Below are 26,898 nucleotides of genomic sequence, written 5' to 3' on the forward strand. Positions count from 1 at the left end.
ATCAAGTGACTAAATATGTCTGTTCTGTGGAAGAACTTAACTCTGGAGAAATGAAGACAGTCAGACAGAAATTTGTAAATCGTGCAGTGTAGACATTATGTGAGGTGGTAGTAGGATTTTGTCAGTGCTATCACCAGGTGGCAAGTCTACACAGGTAAAGGCTGCAACAAAATAACAACAACAATGAACGCTGTGTTTAAAGGGTTTTGAGGAGCAAAAGTACGAGCTACTGTCTCCTCACCACATTAGCTTTGACAGCCATGTTTATTGGACTGAATCCAGTCATATACATGAGATAAGAAGAGCCTTTATGAATCTCCTTAGTTTATTTAAGGGTGGATAGAGGAAAAAACTGTGACCAAACTGTAAAAGATCATAATCATTTCATAGCTTGTCTCGCTCAGTGTAGCGGCCAAACAAACAAAAAACACCAAGCAGTCTGCTCCGGCTCCCACAGCGGAGACGTATACTGTATTGTACAGTGTGTGATTTTTATTTATTTTTTTTTCTTGTGTAGTCTGTCTTCACGGTGAGGGCGGTGGCATATGCGAGCTCTCTGTGAAATGAAAAGACGTGATCAATTTGAGGGATCATTCATTACTTCCGGAGATCAAAAGCTACATTTATCCCTCTTTTGCTTTTTAATGAATTGGGACCTGCTCAGTTTCTGGTTCCAGAGAGGAGGCCTATGCACCTTGGCTATGTTTACATTACATACCGCTCACTGATCGACAAAGATTTGCTATATTACTGCGCCCTCTTTCCATTTTTGCACTTTTTATATCTAGATGTTTAAATCAGGTCGAGAGGATTGTAGTAAATGTTTGCTGTTTACTCACAGAGTATTCACATTACACCATTGTTGCAATGGCTGCAGGCCTGCAGGGAGCGTTGCATGCATGCAGTACATTATGATCCCATACTGTATGCTTTGATAGGAATAGAAATGAGGGTGTGAGTATATGTTAAACAGCTCATAAATGGAGTGTACTCTCTGCCTCTCTGCATTACAGCCCACACTACCACACTCCTAGTACATTCTCCGTGCATGTATTAGTCAACCAGTGCGGCTTTTCAGCGCAGTAAGGACACGCACATACACACACACACACACACACACACTGCTTTGCTATGGCAATCACCATCCAAACAGTGATGAGAGGAAATGGTGCTGAAGCCAATATAGGTTAGGACATGTATGCGCTGACAGCCTGCCTTATTCTCTGCTGCTCCGCTATGACATGACTGAATCCGAGGCTCTTTAATACGTTACTGAAAATGATGCATAGCCACTTAAGAGTCGGGGCAACGTATCGGACATTTCCTTCTTTAGATGCAAAGAATCGATCTTCCGTTCCAGTGCTGGGCCGTCAGTCCGCACAGAGGGCTTAAAATAGAACAGGGACGTAAAGCTGGAGGAGCGCTGTGCTAAGGTGGGTCGTTCCATCTTCCCATCTGCACATCTGTGCGTACGGCATCCATCCATGCGGGCCATGCAGAGGAATAAAAAAAGAAAAACGCTGGGTTTCAAGTTGATGCATTTTCTGGTCCTGGAGGAAAAAGGTGGTGCACGTGGGTTCATCCCTGCACTGATCAAGGCGACTCATAAAGACTTTCCTCCATGCATATGTGTGGCTGTTTAGAGGAGGAGGAGGAGGAGGAGGGGGGTGGTGAAGGCACACAGTGGACGTAAGTCACTCTTGATTCAAAATAACACTACACAGGCACCTCTCCCTACTCTGCAGCAGGCCTACTGTTACTATAACAGCCTGTGCAATGTCTGTTGCAAGAGCACTGGCCTACATACAGTACATAAGGCTGGGAAAGGCTCAACCGCACCCCAGAGCTGAGAACAGCAGCTGTTGAGATGGATGCTGCACAGATAAAAGCCAACAGGGAGGCTTTTACTTTCACTACTCTCAGTGCCGGGGCTTCACTGAAGCTTTCTGTAATGTTCCACTGCATCAAGCAGAAAAATGTTTCAGGTACGGGATCAAGAGGAACTAGTCCTGACAGAGGCCCCCGGGGGTGGACGACGTTGAAGATACTGAGCAGAGAAAGTGCAGCTGGGAAATGTGCTCTCATAGTTTTCATCCGAGGAGTGACGACGGGGCACGGACGACACACCCCTTCACCCTCCCACAGTCCCCCTTCTTCTGCTTCTTCTCCCTCCTCCTCCTCCTCCTCCCTCCCTGAACAAGTTACACCTGGCCCATCACGATCAGCTGATGTGAACCCATGCAGTCCAAACTGGCCGTGCATGTTTCCTCTATGCAGCCAACGCAGGCCTGAGAGTGTGTGTGTGTGTGTGTGTGTGTGTAGGGACCTGCAGGATGTAGATGCACACATGCACACACACACTCACGCACACACACACACACATATGTTCAGATACAGTAGAGTGGATGCAGCAGTGGTCCTGATGCTGCAATGGTTTGCCCAAAACAGATAAGGGAGGTGGATGGACTTCTTCAGAGTGAAAATAGCCCAGTGGGCCCAGTATCATACACACACACACACATATATGTACACACAAACTCTCACTCTCTCTCTCTCTTACTTTAACATGGCCTCCTCCTTCGCCTCCTCCTCCCGCTGCCGAGCCAGCACAGCCATGATGATCTTCCTCTCCTCCTCCGTCAGATGGCTGAGGTCCGGCTCCGGGATCGCCGGGGCGACGGGTGGGCGCGGGCCGCCCCGAGGGCCCACCGAGGCGAACATCTTCCCCACCACCACCACCACCACCACCTTTCCTCCCTCCCTCCTTCCTTCCTCCTCTTCGTCTTCCTCCTCCTACTCCTCCTCCTCCTCCTCCTCCTCGGTCGGGATCACGGATAGAAAACCCGCTGGCGGAACCCACGGATCACGACATGGCCCAGAGCGCCGGTTGGAGCCACTGATGCGGAGGTCCCATGGCGGCGGCGGGGGGCACCCAGGGCGGCGGCGGTGGTGTCGGTGCTTGCTCCGGTAGTGGTGGTGGTGGCGGTGGCGGTGGTGGTGGTAGTAGTAGCAGCAGCGGTGACTGTGACGGTAGCGATGCGCTTCCCGGTTGCCGTGTTCAGCCTCTCCTTCTCCCGCTTGCTGCTCCGCTGTCTTCTCCCCCCACCCCCCTCCCACCGCCCGCCCGCCCTCCTCTCCCCTCCACCGCCTCCGCTTTACGGGGAGCCCATATCTCCGGCAGGTCGGTCGGGACGGGAGCGTGTGGTGGTGGCGATGAAGGGGATCTCGTTTCCTTCCTTCAGGCCGGGCAGAGAAGGAGGAGGGTGGGGAGGGGAGCGAGAGGAGGGCGGGGGTGGGGGGGTCCCTGAAGAGCGGCCCACGTCTTCGCTCGGTCCGGTTGGCCTCGCTGGTTTGGCTGCGGGGCGAGGCGAGGACTTCTCGTTCGGCAGCGGCCGCCGCTGATGCTGATGCTGATGCTGCTGTCAGGGAGACGGAACCGTCAATGGGACCGCAGCCCCTCAAGCGCGCTCACTTCTCTTGCGGGCGGGAGCGCGCAGCCCTCATTTGAGAATGGGGGGCTCCGCTCCGCCGTCAGGATGCGCGCTCACGGCAGCCTATAGCACACACAGGGAAAAAAGGGTTCCTCACAGGAAGCGGTGCACTGTAGGTTATACTACAGTATAATGTGATTCCTTTATCTGGGCTTTGCAGTTATTAATAATCTGAGTGGAGAAAGGGCAAATCATGCATTTTACGATTTCTGTTAAAAATTACCAGCATGAAATATCCAAAAAATAAAAAATAAAAAAGTTGTTTCGCCTCCCATCCAAGTAGCTTATTCACTTCTAACATAAAAATGGGAACATGAATGAACAAGAGGTGGCAAACTCATTTTAGTTCAAGTGCAATATTCACCAATTAGCCACAACATTATGACCACTGACAGGAGAAGTGAATAACACTGACCATCTTGTGACAGTTCAGTTTTCTGCTGGGAAACTTTCAGACCTGGTATTCATTCATGTGGATGTTACTTGGACATGTAGCACCCACCTAGACCAGACCAGACACCCCCACCTCATAGCAACGACGCAAGCAAATTGATGGCAAGCCACCACACACACACACACAAAACATGAAAAACAGCACAAGGTGTTGACCTGGCCTCCAGATTCACTAGATCCCCTCAAATGCCCCCACTAATAACATTATGTTACCAGACACCACAGGACACCTTCAGAAGGCCCATGTCTATTCTCCGATGAGTCACAACAGTTTTGGAGGCACAAGGTAGACCTACACAATATTAGGATGTTGGTCATAATGTTATGCCTGGTCGGTGTGTATCATAATGTTGACGGTGGACAAGACATAACACATAAGACATATACCCGTGTACTAATGTTAAGAATAAGTCGAGTGTGTGAAGGAGAACCAGAGAACAACACTTTCACATTGATCCAAACAATGTGTGTGTATATAGAGTTTTAAAGGATGAGCCATAACACAAGAAAATGAATAATAAAAAAAAATATAGGGAGGGTTATGTAAAGTAAAAATAAATATGGAAAGGAATGAATGCAAGAACCCTCAGTGTTGCTGGAAACCTTTTGCAATAAGAGTGTGAACCCTCCTCCTCCTCGTCCTCCTCCTCCTCCACCAATCGTTGCGTGTTAGGATGACGCGCATCTCCCCTTTTTTCTCCTTCCTCTCTCTCACACACACTCGCTCTCTCCATTCCTTCCTTCTGTCCCTCCTCCTCATCCATCCTTACAGCAGCCCCTACCCCACGCACTCTGCTGCTGAAACACAGTCTGAGGTTTACCACATACGCATGTATGGCTATAGGGTGACATGTACAGCTGTGTCAGTGTGAAAAATGGTAATTACGGCACTGTGCGGTCTGCAGAGGGGTGCCCGAACATCGTCACGATTAAACCACAAACCGGATAAGACGCTGTGATCTATATTTAGAAACAATTTTGCTTTCTTGTTCTATTTTTAGCCGCATGGTCCAGATCTGTTACAAACTCATGTCTGAGCTGCTTAAGATCACTTAGAAACACGATTCGGTTTAGAAATGAATAATATTTGTACACAGAATCAGTAGCTGTGTAAAAAAATTAAACTGTTTACCTTTTATTTTCTGCACCCTCTATAAGGTCTCCATGCATTATTCTGCAAATCCTGAGTCTGAGTTCCTCTCAGCTGACGTGTTTGTGTTTCAGCACCACGGTCAGCTCACTGGACGATGGGGACGTTTGCATCCGCTGAGAGAAAAACGTGGAGGAGCCGCTGGAGCCGGCGGCCTGTTGACGGAGCAGAGGCCTGAATCAGCCCGAAGCTATCACTGTCGCCTCACGACATCATCGCCAGACATGCAATGACATATATGTGCTGCATTTGCTACACAGATTTAAGGAAGGCCACCAATTAAAATAGTTTACACACAACTACACCTGAAAACAAAGTAAAAACTGAGACAGCTGGACTCGTTGAGGTGTTTGTGTGTGTCTTTAGATTCCTCCCTGCAGCAAACTGCATGAACTATATTATGTTCACATCGTTTGTCTGGGTGTCTTTGTTGTGAACAAGTTTCTGCCTCATTGTGTTTCTGAGCTGCTGTGTTTGTCAAAAAGTCCCCCTGAGTCTGATGCTCCAGCCATGTAAGGGATGACAATGTTTCACCTCTTGCTGTTGTCTTTGCCCAGTTTGCATATCCGCACGTTCTAAGTGTCGGTGTTCCTTCTCCTTACCTTCTGTCCTTGTGGGTACAGTCTGTGCTCAATGGTGTAGATTTCTGATGCTCCACAGTTTGTGTTGCAGAGGGTGTTGGGAATGAAATAATGTATGCTGGTCTCTGTGTGTGAGTAGATTGTCTATACGCCTGGTGTTAAGGCTTCTGTCCTACAATACAAGCAGCTCTCGCCGACATCCTGAATATGACGGTGCCGTGTTGTGTGAAAGGAAAGAAAAGGTTTAAAATTATATATATATTTTTTTTCATTTTGTTGTCTGGAAGGCCTCTAATACCAAATTGGAACCACCATCCACATGTCCTGGAGTCTTCTAGAGTCTGGAGAACTTCTTCACATAAAAAGGGTTGTTATAGTAGCAATAATTGAGGAAGTATGCCAAGCCAGGTTAGTTCTGAGAAAACTTATCGCAAGGAAGTACTGAGTTGCTAATAAAACCTGTGTGCATGACCCGATGTATACAAATGTAAGCCTACTGAAGAAGCTGTTTGGATGACTAGTGAAACGTCTTCAAACAAGCCGAGCTGCCTTTGTTTTAGCTGTGTTTTTAGAATTGACCTGGATGACGCAGCACTGCAACGGCAGCAAGGCAGAGGAAGATGGAAAAGTCTACAACATTTGCTAACTGCCACAAGAGTATAATGGGACAGATTTACATATAACATTTACTTAGTGAAAACTATAGCTCAGGCTCAAGAATAGTCCTTCAAAGAGCAAGTGGAAACATTTAGGTTGAAGCAATGTATGCATATTTTATACACAGATATGTATAAATTATTTGTTTTATTATTATTATTTCTCATTTGAATTGTTATTTTTTTCTAATGGTTATTGTACAAAGTCTACTGCCACTTCACACTTAAGGGTTTATTTCAACTTAATTTCTAACCTTAGCACCACAAACTGCATTCTCCATAACAATCGTCCAATTGAATTAAAAGCTTTCAGAAGCATTTTTAGATTTGATGAAAGACAGTGACATTAGAATGCATTAGTTTTCACAGTATCTGTGTACCCAGTCTTTTTTTGTTTGTCTGTTTTAAGTGAGTATATCTTTTAAAATATTGAGCGATGGAGGCTTCTATTTTAGAGGTAAATTCATATACCTGTCAATAAATCTGTTGCATGAACAGTCAAATCAAACACAGACATCAGCAGTTGTTCTGAATTCGTTTCTCTTCGTTTCTTCTCTTAAGAAGGTGGTTTCAATACGTGTGTATTATTATATATTATTATATTAATTTCTATACTGTGTCAGCATCGTACATGTGAAGGTCATTGTAAAAACCCTTTTTCTAGTTCTCTGATTTTATCAAGACTCATATTTTATTCTGAAATGCACTATCCCGGATATGCTAAACCGGAAGGAGACGCTCACCCGGAAGTTTCGTTTTCTCCGTTATATTTTGGTGAGAATCTGGTTATTTGTCTTTATTGTGTATTTATTATGAAGCTGGTTTAATTTATAGGATATTACCGTGTCACCTTCTCTCCTGTGTGTATTCTGACAGACGAGAGATGAGGAGCTGCTGTACGCGAACAAGTTTGTATTAAGGCTGCGTTTGTGCGCACTTAGAATTTACACGTAAATGAAAAATAAAAAATAAAGAAACCTTGTCTCTCTATGAAATCAAACGCAATTCATTTTAATTGCATTTTGAGACAAACTGACACGTGTCTCTTACATGGAAACTCAGTGTTATAAACAATGAGCTTCAGCACAGACGTAACTGCTTTAAAGTTGTATCAATAAATATTAATATTTAATAATGTGATTTAACTTGATGCATTAACACTTTAAAGAAGAGCGTCGTACTGAATGATGAGTTGCACTGTGAGAAACTCTGAGCTGTAGTTGTTGTCAGATGTGTTTTCAAACTAATACAATACACTCACTGGCCACTTTATTAGGTACACTTGTGGCAGCAGCTTTGTGCATGGAGGAGATGTAAAGTACCGGTGATCTACATACATTACTGACTGAGGAGCTTTGAGTAAACATCTAACACAGTTTTACCAAAATTTACAGCTAATTTTTATATAAAAGAGGAGCGTGGGGAGATCTCAGACTGGCTGCTCGTCAATTCATCACAATACCCCTAAACCACTACACCACATCTGCTGTCTATTGTATTATTGTATTGCACGTCACATTCCACAGCGAGGACAGATGACAGACTAACATCTAAACATCTAAAGTGTAACTGACAGATCTGATGGACCAAACCCTTTGAGGAATATGTCCTGCACCTTCTTATATCAATGGTATGGACAATCAAGGCAGTTCTGAAGACAAATGTGGTCCCTAGCACCTAATAAGGTGGCTAGTATGTGTATGTTATGACATTCCTTTTATCCAGCACTGTCTGCTCATAAGATATTCAAGTTTATTTGATTGCAGCAAATGAAACTTACTCCTCAGGTGACTTACCGGCATGTATCCAGTGGTGGTGGTCCATGGCGGGGCGGGCCACGTCCCAAAGGAGCGGGCAGAGCTCGCCACCGCGGGTGTGTGTGCCGCAGTGCGGGCGGGTTACGCCGTCCTGCAGGGAGGAGGCAGCAGCATGGATGCTGTGGTGGAGGCTGTGACCCAGATGGAGAATAACCCCTCCTTCAACGCAGGTAGGACGACAACGCGCATATCTACAATCTAATAAACCACGTGGAACACAATGTCACTTTTCTGTGCATGTTGTATTGTTGCATTTGGACACAGAGCGATTCTGAAGAAGAGTAGTTGTCTGTCATTGCAGGATCATCATGAAAAAACATTGCATTTATACACGAGACAATTCTTCAATTTTCCAACTTTTAAGAGTGCTTCAGTGACCTTTCTGTCAAAAAAAACAAACAAACAATGAATGATGACACTTTTAGATGACTGAGGATGACACAGAATTGTTCTAAATCAACAACAAATGAAATTTAGTTAAAGATGAACATTACATTTCACCTTTTCCCCCATAAATAGACTAAATTTACAACAGTGAGCTCATTCGTCTGTGTTACTTTCCACTTTCAAAGTCTTTACTCAGTGGCGTTCATAAAATGTTTTTTCTAATCAAGGGTAGATCATTGTATCTAGTTTATGAAGGCAGTGACAGTCAGTTGCATTTATTTTGCCTTTTTGAAAATGTTACTCTTTATTTGTTTGCAAGGTTTAAATATAACAGTTTGGTTATGGTGTCACTGTTCTACACATTAGCACATTTTAAAGAACACTTTTTTCTGCTAAAACATAGTCAGCAGAACTTGTTGGAAACTGAATGGATCACTAACTAAAAGAACTGGGTTTTAGTTCTGCTGAGTTCACTTTATAGACCAAATGTCACTTCTGCAAACAGAACAAAATTCTCTTAGACACGAGAGTCTTATCAAATACTTTCTCAAATCATATTTCAGGCTGCGGGTCAGTGCTGAACATAAAGGGGGAGGTGGAGATGGATGCCATTGTGATGGATGGGAAAACTCTGGGAAGTGGTTCAGTGTCCTGCGTACGCGACATAGCCAACCCCGTCCAGCTAGCTAGACTGGTGATGGACAAGGTATGTAACGTTATACCAGTGGTTCTTCTGACTTAACTGTGGGTTGGATGTTCATAAAAATTCTGCGTGTGCATCCACTCAATTGCACAACCTCTGGTGTTGACCAACCTAAACATCAATATAATGTCTTCCCTAGTTTGCAGGAGCTGTCCAGTGGAGTTTGGACAATGCCCTGAAAGCCCCCGCTGTGCATTCCAGGCGTGAATGTCCCTGTGACCGTTTACAAATGTGTTACAAGTGTGAACTTTGATCTCTGCTTCAGACCAGTCATGTGTGTCTGACGGCCGAGGGTGCCAATCAGTTCGCCCGGTCCATGGGAGTCCCCGAGGTGCCGATGGAGTCCCTCATCACAGAGTACGCCCGCATGCGCTGGAGAAAGAACCTGGCACCTGATGCCAACCCCGTGGAGTGCCAAATGTGAGCCATCAGCACAAATCTACAGACGTATGAGTCCTTGTGTATAAAAATGTCTGCATCATGCACTACTCTGCACCTGACTCGTATGTCCAATCACAAAAATCTCTGGGCACGTTCCATTTGACTAACTTGGTCCTTGACCTCCGTCACTTATGTAGTCAACGTTTCTACTGTCATTTTAAGGAGGTCACAATCACTTTTTGGTACCTACAGTTTTTTTTTTCACAACAGAAGCTTTACTCAGGAACATCAGCTTTTTGAGAAGCTTGGTTTCTCTACCTGACACAAGCTCTGGTGTTGACCAAAGTCACATATTCTCAGTTGAAACATTTCTTTGTTTGCACCTTTGAGATTGTTGTCCAACATTTAAGTGGATTACTGATGCTTCACATCTTCTCCACCGTGCAAAAAGTTGCTGCATCAAATTTTGCCTAAAACGTAGCAAGTGAGTGTATTGTATTCATTTGAAAACACATCTGATAATGTGGTTTCCAAAAAGTAAAGTTTCCAAACTTCAGGAACTTCTCGCATACAGTATTGTTATATACTTCATTTTTTAAAAACAGTTCATGCAACTCTTCTTGTAGCTTGGGATTGACATTAATAAGGAGGGAATAATGTCCTGAGCAGTATCAGGGTCCATCCAGGCATTTTTAAAAACGATCAGATCAGAGCGGTATCAGCTAAGCCTCATCTTTTGATGTTATTTATTGATAGAGAAAGACTTCTTCTCTTTAACCGAGGGAACTCTGACATTATTCTGCCGTTCTGACTGCTCCATTGTGTAGGGGTAAAATGGGCACGGTCGGAGCCGTTGCAGTGGACAGTGAAGGCAACGTGGCCTGTGCGACCTCCACTGGTGGAATGCTGAACAAGATGGAGGGTCGAGTGGGCGACACGCCGTTAATAGGTGAGTCCTCACGCGACAGGAAAAGAGCTTTAAAAGTCTTTGTTCCACGTCTTCTGTTTATCCTTCACCAGCACAGCTAACGTTTGACTGGAAGCACCTTCTGATTTGTACGTAGAAAATATTAGATGAAAACAGATTTTAACTGGCAAACACGTGTGTTTTTATTTATGTGAGAAGGAGTAAGCATTGAGGTGACGGTAGTGAGAAAAAATGTTTAGAAAAGACAGAAACTCATAGGAACAAACACTTTAATAGTTTTTACCTCATTGTTAGTTGCTTTATATTTTAATATTGGTGCCGAAGCCCAAAAAAACAATGAAACTGGTCATTGTTTGCTTTATTTCATTAATGCTTACAGTAGTATATCTCTAAAGCAGATGTGTGGCCACATACAGCACAATTTGATCTTGAGGGGGCTGGACCAGTGACATAAAATAATAACCTACAAATAACGACAGCTCCAAATTTCCCCTCTTTTTTATTGTGCAAAGAAGAACGACATATGATATTATTAAAAATGTTAAAAGTCTGATTTTGAACTCTGAACCTGAAAGAGAGACAAAAAAGTGCAATTTCGGGGACGTGCTGCATCTGCTGCATCAGGTTATGTCTCCAACTTTAACTAAAACAGTTTATCCTAGTGGACAAATAGCAAAGGTTGATGAAAGAACAGATTTAGTTAGAATAAATAAACAAAAAAAAAGGGACAACTTCAAATAACAAACAGAAACGACCCCTGACCTCTTGGACCTGTGTCACACGACCGTGGTTTCTGGTCCAGGTCAGTGTCAGCGTTTCATTCAGATCAATGAATGATGACGGAGGAAGCGACAAAGCTTTGTTACACGTCGCTATGGCAACGCACAAACACTCTGTGGAGTGAAACTACAACCACCGTCCCTCTGTCCTCTGTCCTCTGTAGCGGGACGAGGAATCACTAACACGAGATAACGCTGCAGATTCCTGGTGAAAGGCAGCTCCTCTCTGATTGGTTGTGGGCAGAACAGAGTGAGTGGTTTCCAGCATGACGTCTGGGTAACAAATTTACTCTCATTTCTGATCTCCACTGTTTCAAGGCGGCAGGTTCCCATGAAGCTGTGGCATCAACAGCATCGGTCATCTCCCTATTAGACGCTATATTTTAAGGTTCTTCTAGTAGTTTTTAAACATCTTAACGGTCTCATCAACCCTCGTGGACCCTGAGATCCTCCAGTACCGGCCTTTTAACTTCACTACAAGTTAGATCTAAGACACACGGGGAGGTTCAGTTATTATGGCCCCCAACCTCTTTTTAATCTTGTAGTCGCTTACGTGGTTTTAACTCTTATTCTATTTTATCACATTTGAGTTCTTGAATTAGTTTCTTGTCAGGTTTTTCTTTTAATTATTTATTTAAAGTCTATGTGCATTTTATCATTTTTATCTTGTTCCATGTTTTTATTTTGTGTGAAGCACTTTATATGGCACTTTTCGTACAAAGTGATGTTGGGTGGTCACAAATTTTAATTCACATGCACCTACAGAGCAATTTGGAGATGTGCAAAATAATTTCACGAATGCACATGAAGCCTGAATAAAGTGAAGTCTGAATAAATATTATTATTTTATGCACATTTGTTTCATTGCAAATCCACAAATCTGAACTTCACAAAGCTCATCACTTTCAAAGGGCTTCCTTCTTTACTGATGACTAAGTGTGTGCATACTGATCCACAGGTGCATGGTGCGTTTATGTGTCAGTGTGGAAAACTGGGAAATCTGGGCTTTTTGTGGATCATAATTTTACTCCATACAAACACGACACACGTAGAAGCAGGAGAACGTAATGGAGCATCTAGGAGCTGAGCTGCAGGAAGCACGGACAAAATTGGGGCATGAATTCATCAGATGGACACAAACACAGGACACTCGAGTGTGTGCAGCGCATGTGACGTTGTGTGTGTGTGTGTGTGTGTGTGTGTGTGTGTGTGTGTGTGTGTGTGTGTGTGTGTGTGTGTTTCAGGGAGTGGAGGTTATGCTGACAATCAGACAGGAGCAGTGTCAACTACAGGCCACGGAGAAGCCATCATGAAGGTTACACTGGCCAGACTCATCCTGTTTCACATGGGGCAAGGTAACACACACACACACACACACACACACACACACACAGAGCAGTGGTGGTGACAGGGAATACATTTCTAGTTGCGTCCCAGTCAAACCCAGGACACACACAGTATCTTCCGACACACGACCCCTGGACCAGTGAGAACTAATGATAAGACACCTCAGACACAAACAGTAAATCTCCTCCGGTGAGTTCAGGAACAGTCCAGTACTCAGTTCTCTCAGACTTCCATCAATAATAAAACCAAGGGGCCGTACCATGAGATTGAGAAGCTAACCAGGTGCCACTGGATGGGTTTACATGGACAAAAATTTCTTTAAGCAAACTCAAATCATTCTGAACCTCCTCTGCTGCTTCACAATCACATCAGTCCCTCTCAGGGAATAATTTATACTGTCTACACTGCAAAAACAGCATTAAGCATCAAATTATCTTGTATCAAAACTTTTTAAAACAAGCAAAAAGTTCTCGTCTCTGATCAAAATATAAGATGTATTTGTTTGACACAAATGACACAGTCACAAGATGTTTTATCCAATGTCACACGTCTATAAAACGACTGTTCACATGTCACATCTCCTCTCTGACCATGTTCTGCGTGATGCTCCGTGTTCCCCGTCCTCAGGTCAGACTGCAGAGGCTGCCAGCGACCTGGGCCTGGCCTACATGAAGTCCAGAGTGGGGGGGCAGGGTGGGGTGGTGACGGTGGACCCCCAGGGCCACTGGGCCGCTCGCTTCTCCAGCCAGCAGATGTGCTGGGCTGCAGCCCAGAGAGACATCCTGCACCACGGGCTGAACTCTGGAGAACACCTCACCCAGAGCATCGTTCCTCCCTGAGAGGAAACATCTGACTTCAGATCAGTTTATATAAATTAATACCAATCAGATCAGATACCGTCCAACACGCTGCTTTTTTCTACGCATTAAAACACAATTCATAGAGTCAGGATGGAGGATTGTGTTCTAGTTTCCTGATATGATTGAAAGGAAAACTTATTTTGTATGAGATTCCAATCTATTAACCTGCTAATCAATCTATAGAGAAAGATTAAAATAAAATAAATAAATGTTGAACAAAAACAAGACACCTTAACAGATTCATGAAATGAAAATCTATCTATTTTTTTAATCTATTTTTTAATTTTATTTCACGTGATCTTTAAATGTTAATGCATGCATATCAGTTTAGTTCTTATATTTTGTGATCAGTTTACATGAATGACCAGTTCTGCTACAACTGGAAGCTGCACTAAAGTTTGTGATGATTCTGAGCCTTTGAGACAGGAAACAAAGGCTAACAACAATAAATGTCTTAAATTTCCTAACAGAGCTTGTGTGTGTGTGCTTTATTCTTCGTTTAATCCTTAAATCTGTGCGGAGCTCTGACTGTGTGCGATGTTCAGTTTGAGCCACTAGGTGGTGCTGTTTCAATACAAATCAGCGCAGGAGGCTTCAGTTTTTATTTTGTTACTAGTTCAGGCCAAAGCAGCAGGTTGATGTCTAGTTTAGGGTCAGAGCAGCCAGATCTATGATGCAACATTCTGCAGAGACACTTTATAGTTTACTTACAGATGTTTTTTATTTATTTATTAATTATTTGTATGTTAGTTGTTGTGGCTGAAGCAAACTCCCAACACTCCCCTTTGGCCACCATATGTGCAACAGTAAAAACAAAACACAGATAACAGAAAGCTTAAAACATGTGATCTTATGAGTAATAACCTCATGGATAAAGCTGCTGCTGTACAGAAATATTTTAAATGTAAAACCCGCTTTAAACTGGCTGGTAGTTAATTCCAGTTACATTAAATTCATTTTGGACTAAGTCATTGAAAAATGCTTCTAATAGTACACTAAAATATACATCACAAAACGATAGTGTCTTTGTACCTCATTTTAAGCCATGCGAATTAATTGAACATTAATGTTTTTCCTCTTGAATTATAATTCCCCTTATGAATACTGAATTATTCCTGTATAATTATTGGTAATAAGTTATTTTTAGCTTTGATTATGACTGTAAGAATAATGAGTTTGTGTGCTTTATCTTTATTATTACCTGTGCATTCGGTTTACAATTACCAAAAAGCATTATCTTTGTCTTCCTAAGATTTAATGTTTCTGTCAAACCTGTGTTCTTATACTGAAATATATTAAAACCTGTGGACTGTGCTGTATAGAGCTGTGTTAACTCAAGGAAACATACATCAGTGGAGTTCAGTGAAGTTGTTGCTCTCGGCTGGAAAGCATTGCCACACATCGGTTCACCTCTCAGATCATATTTCAGGTTCGGGGTCAAAGCTGAGCATCAAAGGGGAGGCAGAGCTGGATGCTGATCCACAGTGATTGAATGGAAAACGTTGGCATGTGATGCAGCGTGTGCTGCACGCAACCCCCCGTGCCCATTCCCCATCTGGAACCACTGCCTCGTGAACGTACGTCTCCACCAACCAGCCCAGCAGTTCACATCCAGGCTCTTAATATATAAGATAAACGACGTGACTTTAAGCTTTGTTGTTGCTGCTCCGCTCCACCGGTGTGAAAGCTCGTCCAGAGTCAGATTCCTTGTTTGTGTTCACATGCCAACACGTTTTATTCTTATAGAGACACAGCTTCAAGTCATGACGTAAGACACCAACTTTAATATGTCTGCAAAAAATAAATAAATAAATAAGTAAAGCAACAAATTCTAAAATGTGGATCCTTCACACACATCTGAAAAATACTGAGTGGCGAAGAGGTGGGATCCAAATGCAAGAGACAAAGAACTTTAATGCAAACTTTGAAGCAAAAACCACTGCAGTGTAAACATAAATTACAAGGAGTGGAAGAGAAACACTAGGAAACATCAGCTGGGATAAATGCAGCTTGACCAGGCTGGACTTTATATGGTTAATGAGACACAGGTGAAACTAATGAGGGAGGAGCACAGAAGGAGAAACCAATGAAACAATCAAAGAGTGGAAAACTCAGGGATAAAAGCGAGAAACAAAGTAACGAAAAACGGAAACGGGAAACAAAGATACTATGACGCCATGACACCACTCTCTACTTCCACTCTAAAGTAATGACACTGAATAAACCCTGAGTACACCGAGGTAGTGGCCTCATTCACTATACAGCCGAGCTAATACAACAACAGAAAAACCAAACAGAGACACAATCGTACAAAATATGTGAAATATCAAAAGTATCGATATTTTGATTTGAGAATCGATTTTAAAGCATAAAGACCTGCTACCAGAAGTATCGATATTTCAGTAACGATCCGTAGGTCATAATGTTATGCCTGACCGGTGTTCTCAGACTTACAAAATCAACCCATCTTGACCTCCATGAATACTTCCTACACATGAAGATCTAAATCTCTTTGAGCTCATGTCACAGCTGAAAGGTTTTTATCTACAGCCTGAAAGAAAAAGGCTTCACTCCTCTTTCAACATTCCATTGCTGCTGATCAGATCATAACCGCTAATGCAGAGACTCACAGTACGGCAATAAATGCCTTTCCCCCCCGTCCGTCGGTGGGTTTTCTACGTTATTTGCCCATGAAATCTGTTTGTTGAAGTGCACTGATGTGTGCGCTCAACCTTTAGCTGTTAGTTAGCTGCAGGAAAAAAAAAAAAAAAAAAAAAAAAAGGGCTAAGCAGCGTCGACTGCCAGACTCTGCACTTCCTCAGTTTTTTCCCTAATGATACAGCAAGTTTTTTTGCGCCGCAGTCTCCGCGTTAGGTGACATTCCCTCATAGTATCATGTGAGATCAAGTGAGCCAGTGCATGTCTCCCCGACTGCTCCCTCCGACATTCGGTCGGAGCGCCTGGTGGACCTCTTCTGTAGGTCACACACCCCAGCGCTGCTTTGACTGTCAACTCTTCCCACATCCTTATGTGCTTTAAGTATAAACACTGGTTCTTCAACCTTGAGGTATTTTATCTGCCTCCAGATCCTGATACCAGGAGGTCTCCGCTTCGGTTTGTACCCTAAACAAAGCCATAATGAGGGTAAGTGGAAAAAGCAAACAGCCGAAGTGCACGCTGTCATTGCAGGTTAAAACCATGCGATGTTCTTGTTGTGCACAGTAAATAGTGCAGTCTGTGGTAATCAGTCAGGGCGACGATGTGTCAGTGAATGGAAGATATTTGGGTCGGCCCTGCCTTCTCCGAGGGGCCTGATCGGGGCTGGGATCTGGGTTTGCCTGGGTTTGCCTGGGGTTACCCGGACGGCACAAAGGCTTTCTAGCCACACATGGGTCGACATGGTTTTTATTCACTTAATTCACTTTACAATACAATACCATTTACAATAACCTTAACCTCATCCACAGGTTATTTTACTGCCATGGCTCTGTAACTAGACTGTGGTCCTGTTGGTTGGTCTAATCTGATAGTAACTCATCATCATTTTAAAGGAAAATGAGGTGGACAGATTGATAGATAGACAGAAAACACCACTTACCAAACAGAATTTAAGTGCTATTTGTCGCTCCTTTAGCCTGAGAACTTATATTTTTTAGTTTAAGCTGCCTATACCTTTCATTGCAGGAGGTTCACTTGTAAAGAAGTGCTTTATAGTTTAGTATTAATGTTGAATCTTATATTTATGTGTTTTATGCAACATTTAAATGGTAAACTCAGTAAAACGTTCATACTTATACTATTTTTCAAAGCTGTTGAAAACATTAGAATAGAAAGAATTAGAACTCAGAAAGAAGCACTGTGCCGCCCTTATTATATTATTATTGTTATTATTATTATGTCTTTTTATCAGTTCTGTAACTGTGCGTTACATTCTCAGTGGAGCATGTGTCATTCTATGAAAACTCACAGATGAGTTCAAGCAGCTGTTTCTTCAGTCAGCTTCAGAACAGACTTGTTCTCAGGACCCATATCCAGCCTATACTTGCTTGTCTAGACTTTTAGTTTTAGTTTAACCTAAATATTGTATATATAAATTGTCATCTTTGTGTCTCTAATTCCCATAACACAGCACAGGGGAATGTGTGTTGGAAAATCTGGACTGAAGTCTTGTAATTCGTAGCTTTTAAGGAGCATTATTAGCTGGTCTACGGTTCAGGGGTCAGACGTGGTAAACTGAGGCTTCCTGTCAGTGCAACAAAAGGAGGAGTTCTTCTTTTTACCGCCAGCGCTATAAGCTGGAGGACCTCTCTGCAGAAAAGGAGAGCAGCTATTGAAACAACGAGACAGTCGATGGGAAAATAAGACAAGAAAATAACGTGGTTTTTGATGAACTTTGGTTCTAATTCCAGCAATAAAAAAACGAATGGAAATGATTTATGAGACATTTGTATCGTGGACTGAAGAACTTTCTACTCGCTGGGTAGAGAGCAACTTTCTTTTGTCTACTCCAGTGGACAAATTTCATTAAAATACATTTAATTCGATGTTACTGTTTTTTCTCTGATGACTCATCAGACATTTTTAATATGGACTTTACAGATTTTAATTAGGCATAAAAACAGGTCTCATGTCCTGATAGGGACAAAAATTGATATTTAATATTTGATATTTCAAACACAAATCCCATAATACTCCAGTAAATTGTTACACTGTTACCATTAGAGGACAAAATATTTTGAATAATGCAAAGTGGATTGTGTGAGTATAGTGCCAAATTAAAAAAAAAAAAAAATGTTGTTACCATTAACAATTATTATTAATTACATAAATTACATAAATTGTTTAATCCACTTCAGTCAAAAACATGAACAACAAAAGTTTGACTAATTTCTGATTTTTAATCCTCCATATGTCAATGATGGCATCACAACTAAAAAACAAAACACTGACATGTAAAGGATTAAAAGTCAGAAACTACTGAATACTGAAGTGGATTAAACATAAAAAATAATAAGTACAAAGAAAAAGCAGAAATTCTTTAGGGCGTTTTTGAAAAGGACACTTTTGTCCCTCAACGGTAACAACGTAATAATTTTATAATCAGGTATAAGGATTAAATTCTCCCTGAAGCAGAATAAACAGGTTGAGTGATGTGTGGCTTTTACTTTGAATCCCTCCCTCTGAGGTCATTAAGGTCATTTAGAGAAAAACAGCCGATTTGTGCAAAGCCAAGAATACACACTCCAAGGAGCCTACTCCTGTCTAAAACATGGTCCGCACAAATCTGATCAGACAGGACACATCTTCACATCGCATTCTGGTTTCCACTCAACACCTGCAAACAGCAAACAAACAGAAGAACCTGCCGAACCACTTCCTCATGATAAATCTCAACGTCAAACTGCATGAGAAGCAGTGTTCATTTCAAGTCCCAGGCCTTGCAAGAGACAAACACTTGATATTTTCATATATCATAATAAAACATTTTAGGATTAACACGCTTTAGGACTTACATAAACTTTTTTTTTTTTTTAATTGAAGGAACCCTGCGAAACCAAAGGCAAAACCATGTTAATGTAAGATTTCTTCCAAAATACTAGGAGGAAAAAAAAATTCAATTATTTAGGGACTCAAATGTATGCCGATTTAATGATCGACTAATGTTTATTCACAAATCACTTCAAGTTTTCTTCAATAGGGGCGGAAAATCTTCTGAGAGTTACAGTAGTTGTAAAATGTGAGATTTCAGAGTGGAGTTCTGCAGAGGTCGCACCCGGAAATTGCTCCAGTCCTTTACCTTTGCGGCTCTGCGGGCAGAAGGGAAGAAGCGCAGCCACCCAAGCGCATCAGGGCGGAGAGAAGCGATTTCAAGAAAACGAGTAAAACCTAACTCGGCAAGGGGACACGGACGGCAATGACTTCAGCTCGTTAAGACTATTAAGGTAATACCGGAAGCCTCTCAACTGCTTTCACAACAAAAGCACCGGTTTTACAAAAGAAGGAAGAAAGCGTACAAAAGAGATAACACTCTGCATTTAAAATTAATCCGCCATAAAATAATGTATTTTTATTATGAGGTTAACGTTTGTGTGAGCTCCTTCTGCTCCGTAGACGGTTTTTTTTATTAATGTTGCTTTTTTTTTTAATTCGAAAGAATTCCCGGAAGTGGGCTGTTATTGTTATTGTTGCGGCTAACTTCACGGCAGGAGTAGGAGGAGAAGGAGGACGAAGAGGAGGGAGAGGGGGGATCCGTACAACTTTCCTCCTTCAAAAAACCTCGCAGAGCAGAAGTGGGTACAGTCTGGAGTGGGACAGCAGGCTTCGCGGAACACACACATTAAAAGAAACTACAGGCATGAAATCATCCGATTTGCCGAAGCGTTCGTCGTCCAGAAGTTCATCACCGCAGCGAGGACAAGTCACCAGAAGACAAACTTTTATCCCTTGACCTCCCACCGTGAAGCCGGTGTTCTGCCAGGAGCCCTGTCTGCTGCTTAAATCCATCCCGAAACACACAAAAGAGCAAACCTGAGCCGACGTCTTCCACCGCGCGAGTGGCCGAGGTGAGTTCACCTACACACGGACTGGTTTTTGTGTCCTGTCCGGTCTTAGAATTCCACCAAACTCCTATTAGAAATGAGCGAAGTTGGAGAAAACCGTCGCTTTAAGACGCGTGCTTATCTTATAGCACATCAATTGAGACATGTCCTACATTATACGTCACGCATCTTAAATTCGGCATAAGATGTAAGTTTAACAATTAAAATATTATTAGTTAATAAGAATAAAACATCAACTTTGTGTCTATGTTCTTGTATTTCCCCCCATCTTACATCCACTTATAAAGTTATTTATTTCTGTGGTAGAAAGTGCTGCTTCGTGAAATATTTATTAGCCGAATTTTCAAGATGACATGTTAGAGTCACATCCTCGCAGAGTCCGTATATTAGGCTTCACATAACTTGGCTGTTAAGCATGCAAGTTCTTGTTTCCGCTGCTTTTGCATTGAGTTTGTTGAAGCATCTTTCAATCACTGCCTTTCACTCACAGGTGGAGCCCATGTTCTGGTAACTCTGCTACTTGTTTAAAAAAAAGAAAAGAAAAGAAAAGAAAGCTGCAGGAATACACACTAAAAGAAGAAACGGGTGCAGTGAGCCCAGGGAGACATTGTTTGACATTAGTGTGCACCTATTGTTTTACAATGTTGAGAAGACAGCTGCTATAGATGGAGAATGCAAAGTTAGATAACAGATCTGCATCGACTGCATCAAACCTTTACCTGCTTTAACAAGAGACAGAAAAGATTTTTACGTGCTCCGGTCTTTTTTGAAGTTGAAGTAGGCTATTCCAAAAATACTGTGAAGTCTAATCAGGTCATACATTAATAGAAGTCAGGGGATTAGTAGAACAAAGGGTTGCAGAGGAGGACAAACCTCTGTAAGTCAAAGGCTGCAGACCCGTATGGGGGTAATGTATAGGGGCCGATTGTGTTTAGCGTCAGTGCCTGTTTGTTTTACGACAATCGCCAACCAGAGGTTAGCATTAAAAGTAATCATTTATCTGTAATTGGATAAATAAATACTCGGCCCTGCATGTTCACCCGTCTCTTTCCTCCCATGGGACGGAGGTCGGTTTGGTTCCCAGGCAGAGTCGAGGAGAAACTCTCACACTGAGGGAACATGTAAGTATTCTGGGAGTAAGCAGTGCAGGGCTGGATGGACACCTCGCAGTGGTTTACTGGTTCTTAAGAGTGTGGGTCTTTTATGTGCAACTAAGCTACAGTGAAAAACAATTCCCCTTGTGGATCATTAAAGTCCATCTAAGTCTAAAACGACAAAGAGCAAATCATTTTTTTTGTTGTTGTTGGTACAGAAGATGCAGCTGTCATCTAACTGTTGTGAATGCACCTCAAATCTCCCGCTGACCATCATGTCCCATGCAAGCACCCAAAAAACAAGTATATATTTTGTGAATACACACTCTACATGTATGTGAAAATAAACATGGTTTTCTCAAGTTTTACATTTTTGTGCATCCTGGTGTAAAAGTGTTAGCATGTAGCATCAGAGCCAATGATCTGCTTTGCGACGATATTGGGTTCAGATTGTCGCGCCAGCGATCTGAACCCGCGACTATGGTCTGTATTCTGAAAAATTCTCGTCTCTATAGCGATTAAACAGGAAGTGCTTTAGTTAGCCGGGTGCAGTTTGTGTCCTTGTGAGCTCAGCCTCGGTCTTTGTGCATGTAACGTTATGTTTGTTGAGTGTGCGTATGTGTGTGTGTGTAAGCCAGTTTGTTTGTGTTGATCTAGGCCTCTGAGCTCTTTGTGTTTTGAGGAGGGGTCTCCGGCCTCTCGGGGCTGACCTCAGTGTTGTCATGGAGACGGCAATAGCCACTTCCTGAATTCTCGGCCCATCCCGCGGCACATTATACAGGCACGGGGATCAAGAGTCAGACTCGGATCAGAGCTGGAGTGGAAACAAGTTAAAAATGGCGTAAAACGCAAACGGCGATCTAGTTTTAAAATGGGAAGTAATGCAGCAGACCAGACTTTACATTAACACGTTAATAAATACACATCTGCAAATGCAGTTGTCTGTATAAATCTCTCAGAGCTTGGTTAAGTTCACTTTGTTTCAGATCCCAGATGTAGGTTGTAAGTTAGTGGTTTCCTTTAGTTCAGTATTGGTTATAATAAATAATGAGAAAGTTTGATTGGCTTTCCTGCTGCCTTCCTGTCGTACAACCAAGAACGTTGTTTGTCTTAATAAGCCATAGAGATATTAAACAGCTAAATCATTAGCATGAGCTAAATATTATTGGTTTAAAAGGTTTACAGATGTATGCATTTTAGTTTTTCCCTTTAAAGTATTGAGTTGGCAACCGGACCTTTTCCTGGTTTTGCAAAAATGTCAACCTACGTCCCCGAGGCTCACTAATTAACAGGTCATATACATCATTTAACGAAGACACAGGCAGGATTGTAAATTATTGCTTTTGTAGGTGGTTGTGATCTTGCCTTTGTGAACTTTAGACTCTTTCTGTGCCTGCTAGTTTGCCACCTCTAACTGTCACGAATAAATGACTTCTTAAAACAAAATGTCCGACACATATCACAGTAAGTATAAACACACAAATGATGGCATTCATATATAAGGAAAGCATGTTAAAAAAAAAAGAGAGAGTAAAAGATCAGTTTTTTCCACCTTCACTGCAAACCACGTTTTCCTCAGCGAGCCTCCGGTCCTCTGGGCCCTGAGGGTGTTGAGGAACATTAACCCGACACTTCTGTCCTTTAGGAGTCAACGGTGTTAATAATCAGAGTTCTGGTTTCACGGGCCACCGGCTCTGTTAGTATTCAGAACCCTGATCGGAATATCCGCCGGTCCGTTAAACCGCTGACAGGGACTGGTGTACAAGGTCAACCAGGGAAGGAGACAAAGGGAGCCGAACGAAGATGGAAAGCAGGATCCCTGCTATCAGATAAAGAATGGAAAGCTGTAGAAGTGTAGCTGCACTCGCACGCTGATGTGAAGGTCGGGAGGGAGGGAGGGATGGGTGGGGGTGGCTCTGTTTAGAAGGTAAATCTGATTATGAAGGCGCTTGTTTAACTTGGACTGTAATATCACAGAAAGGAGTAGTATGAGCCTTGGTGTCGTGATTACAGAAGGGTGAACGCGGGTGGAAAAGGGGGCTAATTTGTCGCAGGAAACCTTTTGTCTTAACTGTGGAAAGTCAGAAAACGGTCGGAAGGAAACCTGTAAATGTAAAATCCACTCAGCTGAGCAGTAACTAGCCGAGAACAGGTTTCAGCTCCGCGGTCCAGAATTCCAGGTACTGAGTCACCAATTATGCTCCAGTTAGGGGGTCAGGGTGTTAGCAGGTCCTGGATGATGGTAGTTGTGTGTAGTTTGAGTCCTTGTGCTCATTGATGATTCCTTGTAACTTTGCACTTTACTCAAGCACTGGCATCCGATACAACTTTAAACAACTTGGGAACCTCATGTCTTCTTGAAAAGAATATACAGTACATGTGTTTTTTTCTTTTAGTTTTTTTAGCAAGACGATGCATTAGAACAGCACTTTGTGGATTTTCATTGATAAAAATGAAGATATTTGGTCATTTTCCCCGTCTGCAAGAATTTAATTTGTTGCTATGGATAACTTCTGGGCATGTGTTGAGACTCGTGCTTCTACCACTCATATGTGGTCCTAGACTCTTCGGGTCCCCCAGGGAAAAACATCCTATCCCCCTTGTCCAAACTAGCTGAATCTATCACTGGGTAGAAAGGAAGGAGACATCCTGTTGCCAGACTACATGGGAACTGTAAGGAAGTGATTGATTAATCCAATGATAAAGGCAAATGCCTGTAATCTACAGATTTACTGCTGCTTTGTTCAGTTCCTAGGACTATCTGGCTCGATCATTAACATTTGCAAGAGAAGGTGAAACAGTTTACAGACCAGACTTGTTTCTGGAAAGAGCTGCAAGAAATGGATCATTAGCAACGAGAAGAGAGAGAGAAGACAAAGGAACGTCTCCTTACAGCGAAAGTAGCTGCATGATTTAGAACATTTCCAGGGCCAGAGGTCATGTGGAGTGCTTGGGTCCTTGACGTACTGCACCTTCACCGGGGCTTGACGCACACTGTGGCTTTCTCATTGTACTGGTGCGTTTGTGATGTAAGAGAAGTGCCCCTTGAGTGGATGAAAGAACACACAGACACGGTGCTTGCCATACTTAAAGGTTTCCTCTGTAGCATTTTCAAACATCGGTATATCACCCCCGAGCTCGCTGTCGCCTTGGCATATTTACTGTACACAGATCTGACCGTGACAGATCGCCTCTGCCTCGCACCGGTGACATGCGAGTGCTAGGAATCATGCAGAATTTAGACTGCGTGCCTTTCGGTTGAAAGGTTTCTTTTCCTCGCCACACTCCTTTGCTTAACCTTCGCTAAGAGGACGGCCGTGCTGGAGAGAGTTTTGGATTTTTTTAAATTAATAGTTTGGCAAACACACTTCCTGGTGTGTATTTGCCAAAGCTTAGCAGGAAGCAGGGAAATACAACTCGCCTGTCTCTGTTCAAAGACAAAAATGTACACTTACCAGCACCTGTACAGTTTCCTTTCAGTCTCACTCATTCAGTTGCAGATGAGTTGCAAAAAGCCATCAACTGCATCAGTTAAACAAAAAGATCCACCTGTTAATCCTTCATAATCAATAAAGAATTACTTATATATATGTTGCATAAAATCAGGCTTTATGCTAAGCTCAGCTAATAGACTATATATACAATCATATAATGTGTCACATTTGGGATAGAACCAGGCTAGCTGTTCACATCTGTCTTTATATTAAGCTAAGCTAAGCTAAGCTAAGCTAAGCTAATGGACTGTGTGTAGTCCAGATATGTCAGGAATGGTGGCGGCCATCTTGTGCGGGTGACTATGCGCTTTAGCAACATGATTAGCATCTGTTTATTGTCTAGCTAGCTACATATAGATATTTATATATACATTTATATGTTCAACAGAATGGTCTCACTGTAGCTGTACCGTAAGCACTAACCTAGCATTACATTAGCATACATGAACTTTAATGTTAGCAAGAGTTCAAACTAAGCTATGCTCATAAATATGACAGTGGTCACTTTGTTCCTCACTTTACAGAAAAATAAAACCGCTTTACAGGAGAAATAAAGCCTTTGTTACAGCAGTGGCCAGAGACAAGAGTCGATCTTATCCAAGCAAGTGCTCTGGCTTGGGTTGCGTGAAAGCCAAACTATAAAAGTGCCCCTTAGTCATACGGTGCCAGGTGTATACTTTTGCTGATAAGACGGGAGCTGTTGAATCGCCTCACATCTGTTTTTGACATTTGACATTCGCTAACACTACAGAGCAAACTCGCGGTGCTCAAAGTTCACGCTGAATATTTTCTGCCGTGTTTCTATACGCTGCTTAATTTCTTTCATTCAAATGTTCACGCATGTGTCCATTTTCACGGTTAGACCAGTGGACGTGGATTTCAAAATCTTAATCACAGTCGGACAATAGGAGTTTTTGCGTCACATTTCTGCGTAGCTGGAACACAAAACACTTGCTTCATTTTCTCAAACATCCTCGCAGTCGGTTGAGTAACTCCACAGATTATATTCAAACCTGCAGCGGACACTGTGAGGAAAGACAGAAGTTAGTGTGTACACCTGCTCATGTTTCTGCCGCCTTCCTCCTCCTCCTCCTCCTCCTCTTTTCTCTGTCTCTCCCTCTTCGCTCTGTGTGCTAGCCGGTTGCCAAGTGCTAAGAATCTGGGGAATGCAGGATTGCAGTGTTCTGATAAAGTTTGCTTTGTTCCCCAAGTGACCTGAGTGAGAGAGAGCAACCGAGAGAGTAGTACCCATAGGTCGACGCACACACAAATACACAAATCTACTCACTTACTTGCACTTGAGCATTGTGTCGTCATCCGACAGGACACTGAAGAGCAATTAGGGACAGTAACTGAAACTTAGACATGTCCCGATTAAGTCTTACCATACCGGTAATATCTGCAAATCCGATCGTAAATAATCTAAGTTACGTCTCCTTTAGGTTCATTAAGGCTTTTCTCATGTTGTTTGTTTTGTGACTGGATCACATGTGCACCGTGCGGCTGTAGCAAGTACAATAAATAAAGCTGTCAAAGCTAATGTAGTGAGGAGAGAGGTAGCTCCAGGAGAACAACAAAACCTGTGTTCTCTACTACAGACGAACTCTGGTCATCCAACACCATAAAAACTCATATTTTTCTCCCAGACGCTGCCTCTAGAAAACTTTTTTCTTAAGCACAGCATTTGTTGTTGTTTCAGTGCAGCCGTTGCCATGACGTTCTTGACGTATTTTTGATGCTAGCCAACTGAAACAGGCGGTGAAGTTGTCTTCTTCTTGTTTGTTTTTTGGCAGCTTTGATGGTAGTCAATGGAGGAGGTAGGTGCCTTTTTTGGCAGTTTGAAGAAGAAGAAGTCGAAGACCAATGCAATAATTGTGGAAATGACTGGATGGTGGCGTCCCCCCCCATGAATGCAGCATCTGTGAAACCAGAGCTAAATGAACATACAGTTAGATCAGTAGCCCTCCTGAAGCATTGTCACACCATGCGTTAAGCTCATTTACAATAAGCTGCGTAAGAGCATTCAGACATGACACTTGAAAGACATGGCAGAGATTTGTCACAAGAAGGAAAATAAATAATAAAATCCTAAAGGTTAATAACGATGAACAATAAAAAATTGGACTTAAGCTAGAGACTAAAAACAGCCGCAAGCTACGATATTTGGAGCTTGTCCTCTTCCACCATGCTACATTGGCCATGTCGGCGTGGAAGGAT

The 26,898-nt window shown here is 42.6% G+C and overlaps 2 protein-coding genes and 1 long non-coding RNA gene across 4 annotated transcripts in view; 2 read left to right on the forward strand and 1 right to left on the reverse strand.

The window, feature by feature from the left end:
• Positions 1–2,721, reverse strand: part of LOC125018738 (regulating synaptic membrane exocytosis protein 1-like) — a 93,839-nt gene extending 91,118 nt beyond the window's left edge. The window contains 1 exon segment of the mRNA XM_047602946.1: positions 2,561–2,721. Coding sequence (XP_047458902.1) covers positions 2,561–2,721 — 161 coding nt within the window.
• A 4,317-nt stretch (positions 2,722–7,038) lies between these two features.
• asrgl1 (asparaginase and isoaspartyl peptidase 1) lies at positions 7,039–14,004 on the forward strand. 2 transcript variants are annotated; one of them, XM_047602190.1, is made up of 7 exons: positions 7,039–7,105; positions 8,119–8,318; positions 9,099–9,241; positions 9,504–9,658; positions 10,447–10,568; positions 12,571–12,681; positions 13,301–14,004. In XM_047602190.1, the coding sequence occupies exons 2-7, from the start codon at positions 8,132–8,134 to the stop codon at positions 13,510–13,512; spliced, it is 930 nt and encodes a 309-aa protein (XP_047458146.1). In that variant the 5' UTR covers positions 7,039–7,105; positions 8,119–8,131; the 3' UTR covers positions 13,513–14,004. The 2 variants fall into 2 exon arrangements, with proteins under 2 accessions (XP_047458146.1, XP_047458147.1); XM_047602191.1 differs by lacking the exon at positions 7,039–7,105 and adding an exon at positions 7,218–7,239.
• Positions 14,005–19,636: 5,632 nt separating this feature from the next.
• Positions 19,637–22,715, forward strand: LOC125018372. Its single transcript, XR_007113938.1, has 2 exons — positions 19,637–20,096; positions 20,584–22,715. It is a non-coding gene; the product is annotated as an uncharacterized LOC125018372 (long non-coding RNA).
• The last annotated feature ends 4,183 nt before the right edge of the window (positions 22,716–26,898 follow it).

This window comes from Mugil cephalus, chromosome 13 (genome assembly GCF_022458985.1).
Source record: "Mugil cephalus isolate CIBA_MC_2020 chromosome 13, CIBA_Mcephalus_1.1, whole genome shotgun sequence".
NCBI lineage: Eukaryota > Metazoa > Chordata > Actinopteri > Mugiliformes > Mugilidae > Mugil > Mugil cephalus.

Excerpts from the sequence above, each read along its gene's own strand:
- asrgl1 (XM_047602190.1), top strand. The coding sequence starts at position 8,132 with ATGTATCCAGTGGTGGTGGTCCATGGCGGGGCGGGCCACGTCCCAAAG. Across the intron at positions 8,319-9,098 it reads TAACCCCTCCTTCAACGCAG|GCTGCGGGTCAGTGCTGAAC; the intron begins GTAGGACGACAA and ends ATCATATTTCAG. Across the intron at positions 10,569-12,570 it reads GGGCGACACGCCGTTAATAG|GGAGTGGAGGTTATGCTGAC; the intron begins GTGAGTCCTCAC and ends TGTGTGTTTCAG.